The sequence below is a fragment of the Rhododendron vialii genome, chromosome 6a (assembly GCF_030253575.1).
Source record: "Rhododendron vialii isolate Sample 1 chromosome 6a, ASM3025357v1".
NCBI classification, from domain to species: Eukaryota; Viridiplantae; Streptophyta; class Magnoliopsida; order Ericales; family Ericaceae; genus Rhododendron; species Rhododendron vialii.
The window spans coordinates 4,422,712-4,439,082 of record NC_080562.1 but is presented as its reverse complement, the minus strand read 5'-3'; the positions used below and the strand labels follow the sequence as shown (position 1 = coordinate 4,439,082).

Sequence of the window (16,371 nt, the reverse complement as noted above, 5' to 3'; positions counted from 1 at the left end):
CACGAAGATCAAGTTGTTTGTTCTTCTTTTTTCTTAATTCGGTGTCCGGTATCATGTACCACCGAGAACCCCAAATAAAGTCGGAATGAAACTCCGTATAAATGAGAGTAGAATTCTTGACCAAAAGCTTTCCGAGGCTCCTGATTGTCAAACGACTACCATTGTGCCGATACTAGAGTAATCGTGCTGCTATATCTTTATCACAAATGACTTCTTTAATTTGCAAGAGTTGATCCGTGGATATTTTTCACATTTGTAGCTGTATTTTGCTTACTTTTTGATATATTCTGACCAAAAAAAAATGTAGAAATTGAGACAGACAACAATTGTTCAATCATGCCAGACCAAATTAGAAAAAGGTCTACCATAGTACCATGTCATCTCCTGGAAGAAGAAAAAAACTATGTAGCAAATACTCCCATAAAAGTATTGTGACAAAAATACCACAAGAATCTTCAGTTTCACCAACTAAATTGAGAACAATTGTCCCCCCAGTTAAGAGTGTGAGAACAGTTGATGTCACCCCTTATATTACTAGTATCATTCACAAATCATGAGAACAGTTCCAATATTTAATGGAACAATGCAATCAGGTGGTTAGAAATGGGGGAAAAGAAAAGTTAAGGTATTGAGAGATAAGCTCATACTAGCACTCATATCTTCACCAAGACTATTTCAAGTTGACCAAAGTATGAAGCACGAATACTTCTACACGAGTCGTATTTGTGTCGTTTCTATGTCAGATATGGATGTTCCTTAGATACTCGCTGAGGCATCCATTATTAAATTTTGATTTTTTTTTTCTTTGTTTTTGGTGTATCATATACGTTTTGGATACCCTACGTCACGTAGAACTATTGTTACACAGATATGCACATTAGCACAGGATCACACAAGATGATTCAATCCTACCTTATCTTATGGATCTTGAGAACACTTATTTTGGCTCTGCACTGCAGTTCCTATGTTATGTAAATACATTGTACACAAACAAGTCTATGAAATATGCTTCTCTATGCAATCAGATTAATCAAGGGGTGCAATACAATTTCTCTCCGTTTGATATTTCTATGTGGTATCCAGTAAAACTATTGCTATACATAACTAAAGATTTCTAACTTTCGTTTTAGAAAGGAAGATATAGATTATAGAGAGATGAAAATATTATTACACTGTTATTTTGTACCACACATGTTTTATGAAATTGGATTGCGACAAGTAATGAAGCAAACTTGTGTACAATACTTTTGCATACGAAAAAGAAAAAAAAAACGTATCTTGCCATCCGCAGAATACTTGTAATACAAAGCTAAAACGTCGTCATCATAAATATATTAAGAAGTCTAATGTATCCTAACCGTACAAGTATCCTATTATTTCACACTTGCTCATATCTAATCCACTTCTGTAGTCGTCGCATACTGCATCTGATCCCATACAGGGATCCACGCTTCATACACCAACATATAGTTATCCAAAATGCCAAAGTCCGCGAATGCTCTCCACAGAAAATTAAAAAGATCTATCGATGATTTTGCTCTTAATAGTGTATCAAGTTCTGTCCATTGTGACCAAAAAGCATAAGTTCGGTGGAAGAGTTTTCCTCAGTTACTTTCCTAGTTTACAAAACACTACATATAAACGCATATGGGGTAAAACACTTATACCACAACAAAATGATATTTACACATTTACTTGCCACTACACATATAAACGCATGGTAAAACACGTATACTGCAACAAAATGATATTTACACATTTACTTGACAATAACAGCGCAGACGACTCCTATTCCCCTTTTGTGCCATCTTGCACCAGAGCATTGAACATTCATGTTGCGCCAAGTGAATTGAAATGCTCCCACGCTTCCTGTATTGAGCAAAAAAAGGAAATTAAAAGGAAAAAAAAAAACCTTGTGAAAACTTAAAGAAGAAATATGCTGTTATTATTATATATGCAAGAAGATGTTGCAAGTTTCTGAAAAAACAATCTCATTGGTGGGAGCTAAGACAACTTGAGAGGGATGACCATATTACTGCTACTTTTAATGAGCTTCGCTGACCAATTTAACATGGCTATTGCTGACTGCACGAAGTTCTCGGACAAACAATGTGGGCATCAACTTTTGGCCTTGCAATTCATGTGAAGTCTCCATGCAATGAGTATTGATTACACACTACAGACGGATGAATTATGTTAAGGGCGGAGCAAGCATCTTCTAAAGATAACTTATAACTCTAAAGTAGAATTGCAACTGTGAAAGGTCTATATGACTAACCAGTACTGTGGATGGAAGACTAACCAGTTATATTCAGAACATTTATTAACAAATCAGTTCATCTATGGCAGTTCCTCAAAGTCAAAGGTAAACAGCTACCAGTAACAAACTGTAAATGAATACAATTCACACATCTAAGCATCACATACCTGCAAAACATCATCTTCTAAAGATAACTTATAACTCTAAAGTAGAATTGCAACTGTGAAAGGTCTATATGACTAACCAGTAATGTGGATGGAAGACTAACCAGTTATATTCAGAACATTTATTAACAAATCAGTTCATCTATGGCAGTTCCTCAAAGTCAAAGGTAAACAGCTACCAGTAACAAATCTGTAAATGAATACAATTCACACATCTAAGCATCACATACCTGCAAAACATCAAAAACTCTTTCTGCAACATGTTTTTGGTGAGAAGCAGCACCCTTCTGCTGTAGCTTATCTGGGTGTAGACATAGTAAAGCCTTTTGATATGCTCTCTTCACCGCACTTCCTTCAATTATGTCCATAAGAGGCACAGGCTTCCAACCACTCCCAGGCCAAAGAACCTGTTTATGAGTTCCAAACATTACAAGTTGAAGAGATGAAAGAAAGGGCTTTACAGAATCTTTACTGTAAAAAGTTATCAATAGTAAAAGAAATGGGCTTTAAAGAAGAAGTTTTTTTTTTATAACTCAAGTGTCCGGGCCGGCTTAAGTGCACCTCAACTAATCCTGGGGACCAATCCCACCATCCACTAGCGTTGGCTTTAAAGTTGTTGAATAAGAGAAACCGCAGGGAAGAAAAGAGGCATATCAAAGTAAAAGAAATGCTTACATATTGTAAAGTCGACAGCAGAGAGCGAATGTTGCCTTCCTTCCCATTCAACCATTTCCTAATTTTAGCATCTGAAATCTGCATTAGATTCACAAGTATCATTATTACTTCTTTCTGCTGAGATTGAAAGCATGTTGCATGCAACGGGGAAAAAATGTCTACATTACTTTGATATCGTCGAGAATATCCCCAGTCTCTGGGTCATCATATAATTCTTCTACCTGTGCACAAAGCAAAGCAAACTAGCTCTTTAGAAATACTATTGCACCCAAAGAATCAAATGGAACTGTAGCTCTGACTCTTTTATGGTCATTCATGTACGGATGGTGCACTAAAGTACTCAGTTTCTATGGTTACATATGTCAACGTGTAAATCCCATAGGCCATAGATATAGAATTCAACCTCAAATAACATGCTATGTGTCACGAACACGAAGCACTTCAGACGACCAAGAAAATATAGATTCCCTCCATCTCATACTTTTAGTTCATTACAAAAAGTCCCATCATTCTTCAAGCACTTCCTTGCATAATTTTTTAAGTTACTATTTCGCAGCAAATGAGTAAACAGGAGGCAACAACTTAAACGAAATTTGCAATAGAGGAACCACATACCACGAAGTTCTCTTGGAAGAGGTCATCTATGTTTACATCTGTAACCTTAGGACCATCATGAAATGATTCTGTTAAGAAGACCCAAACAGTTGCATGATAAATCTTGAAAAATAACTAAAACCATTAAGAACAGTATCTCATCAATTATCTACTTATGAGAAGAAGAAATCTAATATAAACTGCTTAAAAAATTGACAATGAAAGAACTACTATAGCTTTTCTTAGAATTCTCTTGCGCGCCAGCATCTAAATGTGACTATTACATCTTTTAGAAGTTCTCACAAAAAGTATCAAAGAGGATGAAAACCAGAGCTACCCAAACGCCCTACTAAAACTATGCGGAGTGAAAAGGCTTAGACACAGAGAAGAAGCCGATAAACATCACCTATGCAAAGAATCTATTAAAGCCACAATTTGGTCCAAGCCGGGCATAAATAACTATCCCCAAATTTCCAGCAGTTCAAAATAGAAAAATAAGTATTCTCAGCCCACAAACAGGCTTCTCAAGGCCCTGGAAACTGGAAAGCCCTCTGTGGTCTTGATAAGCACCCAATATCATTTGTATTTGGTGCGCTAAGTCCCGGTTTTGTTGGTTAATTCGTGTTAATTAGTAGCTTGTATATAAGTTTCCTCGTAAGGTGTTTTCTTAAGCATTTCAGGTAGTCCGGCATGTTTTGCTGCGTTTTGATGCCATTTTGAAGCCATGAATTTTCCCAAGCAGTGGATGCGGCGCTGGGCAAGGCTGGCGTTGTTTAGAAGGCATCCGGAGGGCCGTCATTGTAAGTGGATTGTCGGGTGCCAAGCCAAGTCCACAACTTGGGATGCTGGCAGAAAAGCAGTCGGTATCGATACGGGAAAAGTAGCAGTATCGATACATAATTGGATCAGAGCAAGGGGATTCCGTGAAGAACTGGTATCGATACAGGTGTTTCTGCCGTATCGATACGGGTGTTGTTCTGAAGATATTTTCTGCTTTTTGGACTTTCTACTTTTGGGATATTTCCTACCTTCAGGATATTTTCCGGATTTCTGGAAGAGAGGCAGGGGTCTTCTTGTATAAATAGCTCCTCCCTCTCTCTTCTTTACTCTCTTGTCATTTTTCACTTTAAGGCTTTTATTTTTCATGAAACTCCATTAAAGACTCTCAAGCTTTTGTATTAATTTCCTAAAGAACTACTCAAGGTATTTATCGTTTGTTCTTTTCTCGTTTATTAAAGTTGTTAGTACGGACTAGATCCTTTATAAAATCCAGTTTGTTTTCGATTCTATCGGTTAGAAAATCATGTCACATTCTTATGCTTTCTTTTGTGTTTTAGCTATGAGTGAATAGTTACCTGGTTAAGTCTCGGGATACTCTTTCCCGAGGACTAGGGTCATTATTTGGTTCTCAAATCATCGAACTTAAAAGCATGATTTTCGGAATAGAGCTTAACTTGCATTTTTGGTCTAAACAAGGGGTGTTTAACTCCTTGGTAAGATGTTTAGTCAAGCGGTCTTGGCAAGCAGTTTACCGAGGACTCGTGGCCTCCTATGTGTTCGATAAATGTTAAAAACAAGTTGGTTCGCCTCTGTTTAATCACATCTTTCAATAAACGTAGTCTTTAAAGCTAAATTCTCCAGGCGTGAACACGCGGTCGTGATTCTCGCCTGAGTTATACTGAGAACCGGTAACGGCCTCAGTCAAGGGTTAGACGATCCCTAGACTTGCCTCTTTTAGTTTATAAAGTTCATTTCTAGTCTTCGCTTTATCTTTTCCACCGTTTAAAGGAAAACCAAGTTGGCCGTCTTAAACGCCGAAACCACCATATAAAACCTACAATCCGATTAAGTTATATTCGAATTCCTTGTGGTACGATCCCGGTCTTACCGGTTTATTATGCAACCGACGATCTAGCCCTACGTTTGGGGTTTTTCTCAACCTTATTTGAAGGCAAGGTTCGAAGGCTAAGCAGGTCTCCCTAGATTAGCGCCAAGCATAAAGGAGCCGACCATCATGCTTTCTGCCTTTTGTTTCCCCACCATACCCACCACCAGCCGAAAAAGAGACACACCACATCCTGCTAAATAACCCAGTGCACCCCAAAGCAGGTAAACCAACCTCATGGCTCAAAGAGCCACCTACAATATCTAGAGAGAGGTATTCAAGGAAGGTGGTTTAAGAAAACCGTAAAATAAATGCCCTAGTTTATGAAGGGAGAATTTCAAACGGGTCCAGATTCCAGAATAACACGTAGAATTAGCCCACCCTAATTAAGTATGTTCTACCAGATGAAAGAATTATGCATATTGTAAATAAGTTGTGCAGCTACATCTCAAAAATAAATATGATAGAAAAGAATGCTTTATTCATCCACTTTTCGTTTATTTTGAACTTCTCTTAGTCATTTGGCCAATTCACATTTCTAGTTTTCTTGTTTTTACCGTGTTGTGTTTGTTTGTTTGAGCAACATGGATTCCACATCTGGTAGGAAATTGAAATTACTAACCGGTACTTGTTGTGGAGGTATCTTTCTGACCAAAAGAATTTTCACTGGAATTAAAGACTCTGGTCTTTAATGGTGACTGCTGTTTCTCTGACTCCACGATATTTTTGTCTACCTGAAAAATTACCAATTTTTAAGAAATTCAATTATAACAATGTTATGAATGGAAGGATTAACGTGCACCTAGAAGACTCAAATGGTATTCGTCGGTATCTGATGCAGAGAAATCTTTTTTTGAATACCATGAATCTATGAGTGGAAAGCCTATAGGCGGTATAGCCATAAGTCAAATTGTATATCCCTTTGTTGGCTGGCAGAAAAAGGGGTAAAAGTGAAAAAGAAGGAAAAACTAAGTCAAAAGAAAAATTACCATGACTGCAACATTCGGTGGAGTTTTCATCTTGTTCACGTGAACATAATTTGTTTCTTTAGTTTGGGTTGGGAAGGCACATTCTTTGTCATCTGCTGGGAAAGCTCCTTTGCTTTTCCATCGAGAGCTCTGACTTCGAGTTTCATTATCAATTTTGGGTTTCAAAACAGCTTCTTGGTTAAAAATCTTAACAAAATCTTTAACCTTTCCTTTAGCTCCATTTTGCCCAAGATTGTCTTCAGATGTTTTTTGTGAATCTGGTGAGTGAAGCTCATTCACATGAGTCACTTTTGTTCTATTTGATTTATTTCTTTTCTCATCATGTTTCTTTTCATCGTTACCCACAGAAGCATTTGAATCAGATACAGTGGTCTTTTCCAGTTGCTCTTTCCCTTCACACTTTCTACTTATCTCATCATTGCCTGCAGATAGAAAAATGCGTTAACTATTTAGAGGTAATGCAGATGATCGACAACTCTGGCTTAGAACTTAAAGTACCTTTCTCCTGAACAGTGTCAGAAAGCATAGAATGCAGAGGCTTCAACTCAGGCTTCTTAGCTTCTTCCTTACTCATAGGAATTCCTTTTTCTGTACTTCCACGTAAACCTGTCTCCGAAAGAGAATAACGTTCTATTTCTTCGCTTCTATCACTCAAGATGGTTTCACCAGGTAAATTTCCGACAATATTGGCAATCTTGTTGATGGATTTTGATTCTGGCATAGAAAGAACTACTTCCTCAACAACAGCCGAAGGTTCAATCCTATCTTCATTCCTTCCGTTAGAGCTTGAGCATCGCCCAACCCTCTCTTTTGATTTTGTGCTGTTGCCTCCCCTTAGAGGCATAAAAAACGGTACCCCTTTGCTTGCCCATTTGTATATAGAGAAGTGGAACTGACCATTCGTATTTGGAGCTTCTGCAACTTTCAGTTCTTTTTTCAAGTTGCTTCCTATGTCTGTTGACTCCAATTCACCAGATTTCTTCTCATGTAATGACTCCTTGCTCATAACAGAAACTTCATGTGACAAAGGGCTTGGGCGATAAGACTGGCGAATCTCATTTTTCAAATCATCCTCTTCCTGGGAAGCTTCACTTGAAAGTCTAGATAGTGGAGGGCTTGGAGTGTATAGACTGCTTATAGCATTTAAAGTGGGATCCTTGTATCTATGTGGACTGCGACTGCTTGAAGCAGATACTGGAAAGTCTATTGCTTTGGTCAGCTTGGCAGGAAGGCTGGAAATTCGGAAAGCAGTTCACGTGAGGATTGTAAAAGGGGTAATCGCTAGAATTTAGAGATACATTGTGGAACCAAACTGTTGCCAGTCTGAAGAAAGCTGCGGTCACTATGGTACTTGGGAGTGATCAATTAGCAACTAATGGAATTAAGGGGCAAAAAATGTGGAAGTTTTGTGTAATGGATAGAACTTTGGAGAAAACACAAGAATTTTATGATCTAAATGTAAAAGAAAAGTAAGTGAAATCATAATTTTTGTTGAACTAAGGGGACAACTAAACCAAAAAAAAACTAGGAGACAAAACAACAGCACAAATTACTATGTAGTGAACATCATGTCAAATCTGCAAAAGATTATTGTTTCAATACCTAGAGTAATACTGCATGCACGTTAGATACTTGAGAAGCCCTAGCACCCCACGTATTTGATACTAATAATGCAGTAAATAAAGCACGCTAGAAAACTAGTTCTACAACCCCGCAGTGGGTAATCACCAAGCAACCAGGGAGCTCAGGAAGTCTTTGGTCTAGGTTCGACTCCACCCGCTTGCTATCGATTTCCATGTAGGTCCAGTCCATAAGAGGCATTGCCCCAGCTAAATTGGGCCCCCCAGAGGAGGACGGTGGGATTAGTCTCCGGATTAGTGGGAGGATACCAAGTTATCAAGAAAAAAGGACAACACTAGATCTACTGATTCACCCACTGTGGACACAGCCCACAAATGGCTGCAGTGTTTCACCATGTTGAAGAAGATCCTACAACATATAGTTATGTGCCGAATTCGATAAATTTGGAATTTAATGAGAATCTATCATAGCAATACTAGCAAAGAAAACATAGAAAGAACACAGGGTTCTGCTTATAGAGAAGCTCCAAAGTAATTCTCTGAGGATGATGTTTTGCCAATTTTGTTGGGATGATGTTTTTCCCATCAATTGTCAATTCAAATTTATCTATCTATCTAGTCTGCAATTAGCTCCCATATAAACCCATCACATGCACAAAACATGAATGTAAATGCAAACAACAAAGCCCAAAACCTGAATTGGAATTGAGCAGAAAGTGAACGGCTAAAATACTCAGCTCTCGGCGGCAGTGGACGTGCAGGGCTCATGACTCTCGAACCGGGGGTCGAGCCAATAGGATCCTGATTAGACCTTCTAGATGAACCCACTGACTCATCTCCCCTAAAAATATCATCGAAAAAGTCGTCGCTAGGATACCGCCGGCGGGTCAAAGTATCTTCCCCAAACACCGGCATCTCATTCAGACCAACAGACCGCGGTCTCAGAGACAACGCCGGATCCTCCTCTCCTTGAGACGAACGATTCGTGGAGTTCAAACTGTATCGCATCTCCTGCATCGACGACCGCTGCGGTGGGCCCCCAAACACGTCGTGAAAATCGATATCTGTGGATTCTAATGGCGTTTTGGGGCTGTAACCGTGTAGAACGTTTTCCCCCTGCGAAAGCCTATCCATGTTGATCGAACCAACCGATTAGTTCGATAAATTACCACTTCCTCTGCTCAACAATTGACCAGATTACTCGCAGAGGTGCGTGTAAGCCGGTCCGGACGCTTAAGAACCATTTCTGATTCAAACATCGGGAAACAACAGATAAGACCGATAAATGACCACTTCCCGCTACTCAACAATCAACGAAGAGCCGTATCCGATTCAAACATCGAAAAATGGCGGGAAAATATTTTCCCGAAATTTCTTTACGGAAACCCGAAAACTCGTTTTCAATATCCAACTGAATAAATCATGGGAATTCATGCGCTCATGAAAATTGAAGCTGTTGGTATCATTAATGGAAGTAGTTGGGTTTGAGATTTTGGAGTAAGAGACAAAAATGAGTAGGGCGATAAGAGTGGTGGGGGGATTAGTGCGAGAATTAAAGGCAGGGGATTGTTGTGAGCCACAAGATCGGTTAGAGAGAATCCCCACTCTATGGTATTACTCTACTTGTTTGGATAAGAGGAAAATTCCAAACGCCAGAATTGGGACTTGGGAACTAGTGCAGTATTTGATTTTCTTGACACCTATTTTTACCGGAATGTTTGTGACCAGCTCGCTGTCCGGTGTGACAGCGTCTCTTGTCCTTTGCACCACGTGGAAATCCACGTCGGGCTGGATTGGGAGATGCTGCCGAGCGAGCGGAGTGCTTGGCAACGGTGCTGAGTGGCCGATCCGGTCATTGATCTTAGCACGGACGGCTCGGATCATATCCGAGCACGTAAAAATTTGAACTTTTGCTTGCTCAAATTAAAATCCGAGCCGTCGATTGCCGAGATGAACGGCCGGATCGACTGCATCTGTGAGTCCCGTTGGACCACCACGCGGAAATGAGGAGAATTTTTTTCCCCTAATAATCTGCAACCACACCAATTTGGCAATTTTCACGAAAAATTATTGAGCCTCCCTCCTCTTGCCACGCATTGTGACATGACCTAAGGCAAAGTGTGTGAATCTCACCGCAATGTATAGTCAAGAAGGGGCCTGGGCACTAAATAATTATTCGATTTTTACACGCACACTTATTTAAGTTATGGGACTCACGCATACTGTGCTACTAACGTGCATGTGTAAAAATGAGTATGGTCGTAGATTGACTCAAAAAAAATAGTATAGCGAGTTGGATTGGTCCACATTTTTCTATAAATTTGAAGTGTTTATTTGCACTCAAACTCGAACCCCTCTTTTCCACACCAGACAGACATTATTTTCAGTGTATATCATAATCAAACCGTGCAAACTTTAATTTTTATCCAAATCGCATCGTATAATCGGCACAAGTGTAAGAGGAATTTTGTGCTTGTTTGATGTTTATATATATTAGCAACCAATCCGATTTCAAGTTTTCATATCATACAATTTCTACAACGTAATCCCCACAACTTGCATCCTGTAGGCATTTTGGTAGGCGACCTCAATGCCCTTATTGCCAAAAAAAAAAAAACTCCCAAAAAAGTGTGTACAGTGACATTCTTGTAAATGTGATTTGAGATGACTGAATATTACCCAATTCCTAACCATCCTAAAATAAAGTTCAGTTATTTTTCTCTCAGTCATCTCAGATGCCTTTTATGCCTCGATGCACTAAAACTAAAAGTTCACTGGGAAAAGAAACCATAGAATACTTACATTTTTACTAAAGGGAATTTGAGCATGTTAACTGGAAAAAGGAACCCATCTTCTTGAGTATTATCATATCACAGACATTCTTTTGGAACTTCAAACACCGACATATAGAAAATTGAAAATTATCCGCTTTCATGTTCATATGATTCATAGCATAGTCCCTATTGAATCCCCAAGCTGATCAACATCCTGGTGCATCTTAGATTCAACATACATGCAAGCAGAAACAACACAAATAAGCATCAAGGAAACAGTAAGTCTTTCATAAACAACTGTATACAATACATAGCACATCTGTTTACCAATAACAAGGTGTTCAAGATAAAGAAAATTGGATGGTTGCAAAATTCGGAAATAGAGAACATGGGAAAGGATAGAGGTTTATATGTTACACATTGCTCCAATAAAATTGTAATCAGTTTTAGACTACCTATATCCACCAAACATTACGTGGATCAAAGATCTCTACCAATCAGAACCATCAGGGAAGGGATCCAACGCATCTTTCTTGCCATTAACATAGAACTCAACAACTGCTTTCATTCTCAGAAGCTTATCAGGATGATAATTCACATGCACAATTACCGGCATCAGCTTTTTAAGCTTAGCGTCTTTTCGTACAGTCTTGAATAGAACCTTACTATTCATAAAGAGATACATATCCAATGTCCTCTTAGCAGCATGAAGTCCAATGTACCCAGGATGTGAAGGGAAAAAGAGCTCCTCGTTGAAGACAGCCTGGTCCCATGCAGGAGGTGGACGGGAAAGCCGCTCTGCCACACGATCTAAAAGCTCAATCGAAGGAATTGTGGGCCTTATATAAAAGAAACCAGAATTGTAAACCCATATCCGCATCGTGTGAGCATATCTAGCCCAACCCATAGCAGGTTCATCAAAGACATCGTTGTATCCATAAGCAGTCACGTTATTGTGGCCATCAGACATGGACTCTACATCTGAATCGCGATGTAGGTGGTCAAATGGATTTTGCAAGTACACTATATCGACATCAGACAAAAGAACACTGTAACCCAACTGTAGAAACTCTCTTAATATTCGAAACTTTAATCCTGAAACGGCATGGTTAGTTCCCGTTTTTGCAACACTGTCAATGCCCTCATCTGGATCTCTCTTATAAAATGGAACACTGTTTGATTGACATAAATTAGCAATTCCATCGTCCAACGCCACCACAAGGTAATTAGGTATACCCACTTTTTTTATACTAGTGTACCATACCTCTAACATTGATTGCACATTAGAATTAGCAAGCGCAACTATGAGTTCCTTTCTCACAGCAACTTTCTCCAAAAGTTTTGCCAATCTAGGGTTCACTGATTCATCAGGAAGTACAGTAGGGAGGGTTCTCAAACTCTTGACTGTACCAAAAGGCCCAGCTTTGGGCTGTTCGCCAGACACCACATATTGTTCCTGAGCATGACCTTTTCCCTGTTCAACGAGCCTTAACTTCTCTGTTAGGTCTCTTACTTGCTTCTTCAACTCAGCATTCTTCCCTGTTAGCCTCATCATATCTGTCTTTAACATGCTAATCTTTTCCGAGGATTCACACGACAACGAACCAATCTAAGAAAGAAATTCATAAATAAAAAATAATAATAAGGTGTGCATACCATTGAAAACTTTACTTACAAAAGCCAATCTAAGCATGCGTTAACAATCTCATTTAAAAGCGATAATAGAACCTTGACATAAAACATAAGTGAAATCGTACGTATTTGTCCATGTGAAATAAGAATCTACAAAAACAAAGAACTCAAACATCCGAACGTAAAGCATCGCTAAATTCCAAGGGTGATCACCGTGAAGAAATCAACTCTAATTAACCTATGCAAGGGCACGCGTGCTAGGAATGGCTATGAATCCAAAGTGTTGGATTCATCTAATTAACGGGTCAAGACACAACGTCTAAAGTATTTGGACATCTAGTTCATTTATCTCTCAATATAAATTGTAGTTGTAATGTATCACAGATTGTTTCATGCATAGTTTACATAGTAAACACAAGTCCAAATATGTTTCCTACATGAATGTCCAACTAATTTAGAAAAAGATATCGAGACACGTGACGGTAACAGTCGCGATGCAATGGTATCGGGTATATATTGAACGAGTTTGTCACAAATGAGAATTTTTAAAACTTAAAATCAAGTAAAGAGAACTTCATCGATTACAAACACTTTGTACACTGAATGTGTGTACAAAACAACTCACTAATTTACTCACAAATTATGATCATTTTCAGTCGTTTGATGGTTACTGCTGGTGCCAGCTAAGTCAGTTAAGATTCTGTTAGTGTAGTGCTTCAGTTAGTGGGATATATAAGCAATGAAATTAGTGTTTGTGATCAATCAAGAAAGCAATAACAGAACTTTTTCCCACTATAATCTTCCAGCATTTTCTTCAATTTTCCTTGTAGTTTTTCGTCTGTTTTGAGAATTTCGACACGAGTGAGTACACTATTCAATTTAGGAAGACACTTTTTTACACTAACTCTCTCTATGGACACTTCACACTCTTTATACTAGGAGCCTCACTATCTTGCTTAGAGTCTTTCTTGCATACACTCTTTCTTGCACTTTCTTCTTGCATTGCATTCCTAGGAGATCCCTCCCTTTTATAGACACCAATGAATGTTTCTAGATACAACTCTAGAACAAGGGTTATAGATGTTTCTAGTGAGGCCCAGAAATGCCCGGATGTTCCCAGAGAAATCTGGAGGACTCCTGAAAACTCAAGAGAGGTGGTGATGATCTTTAACACCTAAATCACCTATAACGCTCGACTACTTGAGTATTGACGTAACGGTCGGCTGGTCGAGTATCGGCCGTGAATCAGAAACAGTCTGTTACGTAATGGAACCATCTGATACGCATGCAATTTTCCATCTCACCAGTATATTGGGCTGTAACCGTATTCGAAGGTTCAAACGCCATTACGTGTCAGCCAATACGATACATAACGGCCCATATTTTAAACCTTAAGCACTCTCATAACCTTACCCACAAATCGAGCCTCCGAAACTGGTACATTTTCAAGACTCTATGTAGCACAGACTGTAACTATCTCAGAACCAAAGAACAGAGTTTTCCCCTAATTCAAATTTCAAACTAAGCAGTCTTAAATCCAAGACTAAGACTCATAGGCAAAATAGTAACATCGAATGTGAAGACTAAGACTCATAGGAGTTAATTCAGCCAAAGTAAGGGGCAGATGAGCCCGCGCGACCGCCCTACCCATAGTCTCCAATTTTCGTTGTAATTGTAGTGTCGCTGAAGGTTTTGTTTTAGATTAAAACTTACGATGTTCGCCCACCCTAAGCTAAGATCCTGCGTCCGTCCCTGCAGGTAACACACAATTCAAGCATATACACTTAACATTGAACTCGACAAGAGAGAAAAGAAAAAAAAGCGCGAAATGAGGGAAGAACATAAGGACCTCAAGATCTGATTTGGAGATTCGGCGATTCCGCATCGAGGGAGCAGGGGAGAAGAATCCGTTGGGGAACGCGAAGGCGCAGACGCAGCCAAGTAATACTCCGATCGCAACAGCGGCGGCAATTCGAGACCCGCGGAAAGAATGACCGCCTTTCTCCCTCATCAGCGATCCGTCTCTGCGAACGCCGGCCATGGGAGATTCGCAGATCCAAAAAAAGACTTTTCAATCACTGCATGAACAGAGCATGTACGCCAACACTAGGTAAATTACCTACTCAAAAAGGTATGATTTCTACTTTACCTATCCATTTTTCCCTTCCACACACAGCAGCTTCTTTATAATTTTCCCTCTATCAATTAAATATTACTAGAAAATAATACAAACACAGTATATATATGTATATATATTATACGTTCATATATATTATATATACTGCAATTCTGCAAACCTGAGATCGCGATCGAGGTCGCCGGAACCGGACGGTCCGTACCCAAGCCTTTCTCCGTTGAATGCTTGATTCCGGCGAACAGCAGAGACAGAGACCCAGCCTTTCTTCGTTCGAGAGAAACCCAAATCGCCGGACCTAGCTTTTCTTCGTTTTTTCTCAGATGTATTTTACGTTGGAGTTTACCGAGACTGGTGCAGAGCAGTTTTGTCCCTTATCCTAGTTAAAATAGCTAAAATTACATGTTTACCTAGGTGTACATGCTCTCAGATGCAGGTTTTATGGAGAGAGAGAGAGAGAGAGTCTTCGGTCACAGCAGAAAAGGGAGAGTGAAATCTACTCCTAGCAGCCAGAAAAGTACAAAAAGATGAGGTTAGTTAGCTGGAAATAGAAGTTTAAGACATTAAAAAGTAGGACTTGGGGAAATGGGGTACTGCTTGTGTCTATCCCGACACGGACGGCTTAGATTAAATTCGAACTCCTACAAATTTGAACCGTTTATTATTTGAATTAAAATTTGAACTGTTCATTGCAGAGATAGATGGCCGAATCGGCTCCATTACACCGTTTAGTGCAGCGGTGCACTACAGCACCCCTGGATCCTTGCGATGCTGTTGTGCAAGGGTGCACCACAACTTGTAGTGCGGTCAGTTTGACAGTTCATTTTGACACGAAACGACTCAAATTTTTATTCGAACAATAGACTATTTAGATCAATTAAATCTAAGCGGTGCATTGTCAAAGTAAACGAACAAATTAACCGCACTGCACGCTGTAGTGTGCAGGATTTATCAAGTTGGTATAAACATTTGATAGTGGTGGCTAGTGGGCTGAGTGTGGATTGACTATTAGTTCCGGTTGACTTTTGAGTTTTTTATGTTGTTTTATTGGTCAAGACAGTCATAAATCAGATAAATAATAATTTCCAGGATATCACTGTCATAAAAATACGATGATTTCTACCCAAAAAATATCAAATGCACGAAATCAAATCTTCAAGTTTTCATGTACCCAAATTAATATGCACCGATGCAATGCTTGAGAATTGAGATTGAAATTATAAATATAAGATGATTTCTACCAGAAGAAAAAAAAAGGATCAAATACACGAAATCGAACTCCTTAAGTTTTACAACTCAAATTTGTATGTATATACATTTTGACGTATTTTTTGTTATTGGATCATGTGAATCTTGAAAAAAAGAAGATTATCACATGATTCAAGAAGAAATTAAATAGGCATCCTATTTAGAAGACTTATTTAGGAGAAAAAAAAGAAAGATAGGAGAAAGAATGAGATAAATTAGGAAAGATAAGGAGAGTGAAAGATTATAAAAATTAGGAGAGAGAAAGGGTAGTATAGGATTTATTTGAATTTGAGGATGGAAAGATAAGTTTTTAAACTCACTAGGATGAAGACTTAAATATTTATATAGGAAAGGACCCCTATTTAAGTTCCCCATGATTCAATGGGCAAAATGAATCGAAATAATGAGAGCTAAAATTTGAAAACAGCCCATGCGA

General features: G+C 38.9%; 2 protein-coding genes across 5 annotated transcripts; both read right to left on the bottom strand.

Moving 5' to 3' along the window:
• Positions 1 to 1,507: 1,507 nt before the first annotated feature.
• LOC131331063 (J domain-containing protein required for chloroplast accumulation response 1) lies at positions 1,508 to 9,700 on the bottom strand. Of its 4 annotated transcripts, XM_058364883.1 has the most exons (9): positions 8,842 to 9,700; positions 7,066 to 7,799; positions 6,568 to 6,989; positions 6,201 to 6,312; positions 3,715 to 3,782; positions 3,267 to 3,320; positions 3,100 to 3,177; positions 2,655 to 2,831; positions 1,508 to 1,869 (listed from the first exon to the last, which is right to left on the bottom strand). In XM_058364883.1, the coding sequence occupies exons 1-9, from the start codon at positions 9,279 to 9,281 to the stop codon at positions 1,831 to 1,833; spliced, it is 2,124 nt and encodes a 707-aa protein (XP_058220866.1). In that variant the 5' UTR covers positions 9,282 to 9,700; the 3' UTR covers positions 1,508 to 1,830. The 4 variants fall into 4 exon arrangements, 2 of the variants coding, with proteins under 2 accessions (XP_058220866.1, XP_058220867.1); XM_058364884.1 differs by lacking the exon at positions 3,267 to 3,320; XR_009201304.1 differs by lacking the exons at positions 1,508 to 1,869; positions 2,655 to 2,831 and adding an exon at positions 3,503 to 3,619.
• Positions 9,701 to 11,188: 1,488 nt separating this feature from the next.
• LOC131331062 (arabinosyltransferase RRA2-like) lies at positions 11,189 to 15,221 on the bottom strand. The gene is made up of 3 exons (XM_058364882.1): positions 14,851 to 15,221; positions 14,403 to 14,631; positions 11,189 to 12,530 (listed from the first exon to the last, which is right to left on the bottom strand). Exons 2-3 carry the CDS (start codon positions 14,592 to 14,594, stop codon positions 11,412 to 11,414), a joined length of 1,311 nt encoding a protein of 436 aa, XP_058220865.1. The 5' UTR covers positions 14,595 to 14,631; positions 14,851 to 15,221; the 3' UTR covers positions 11,189 to 11,411.
• Between the last annotated feature and the right edge of the window lie 1,150 nt (positions 15,222 to 16,371).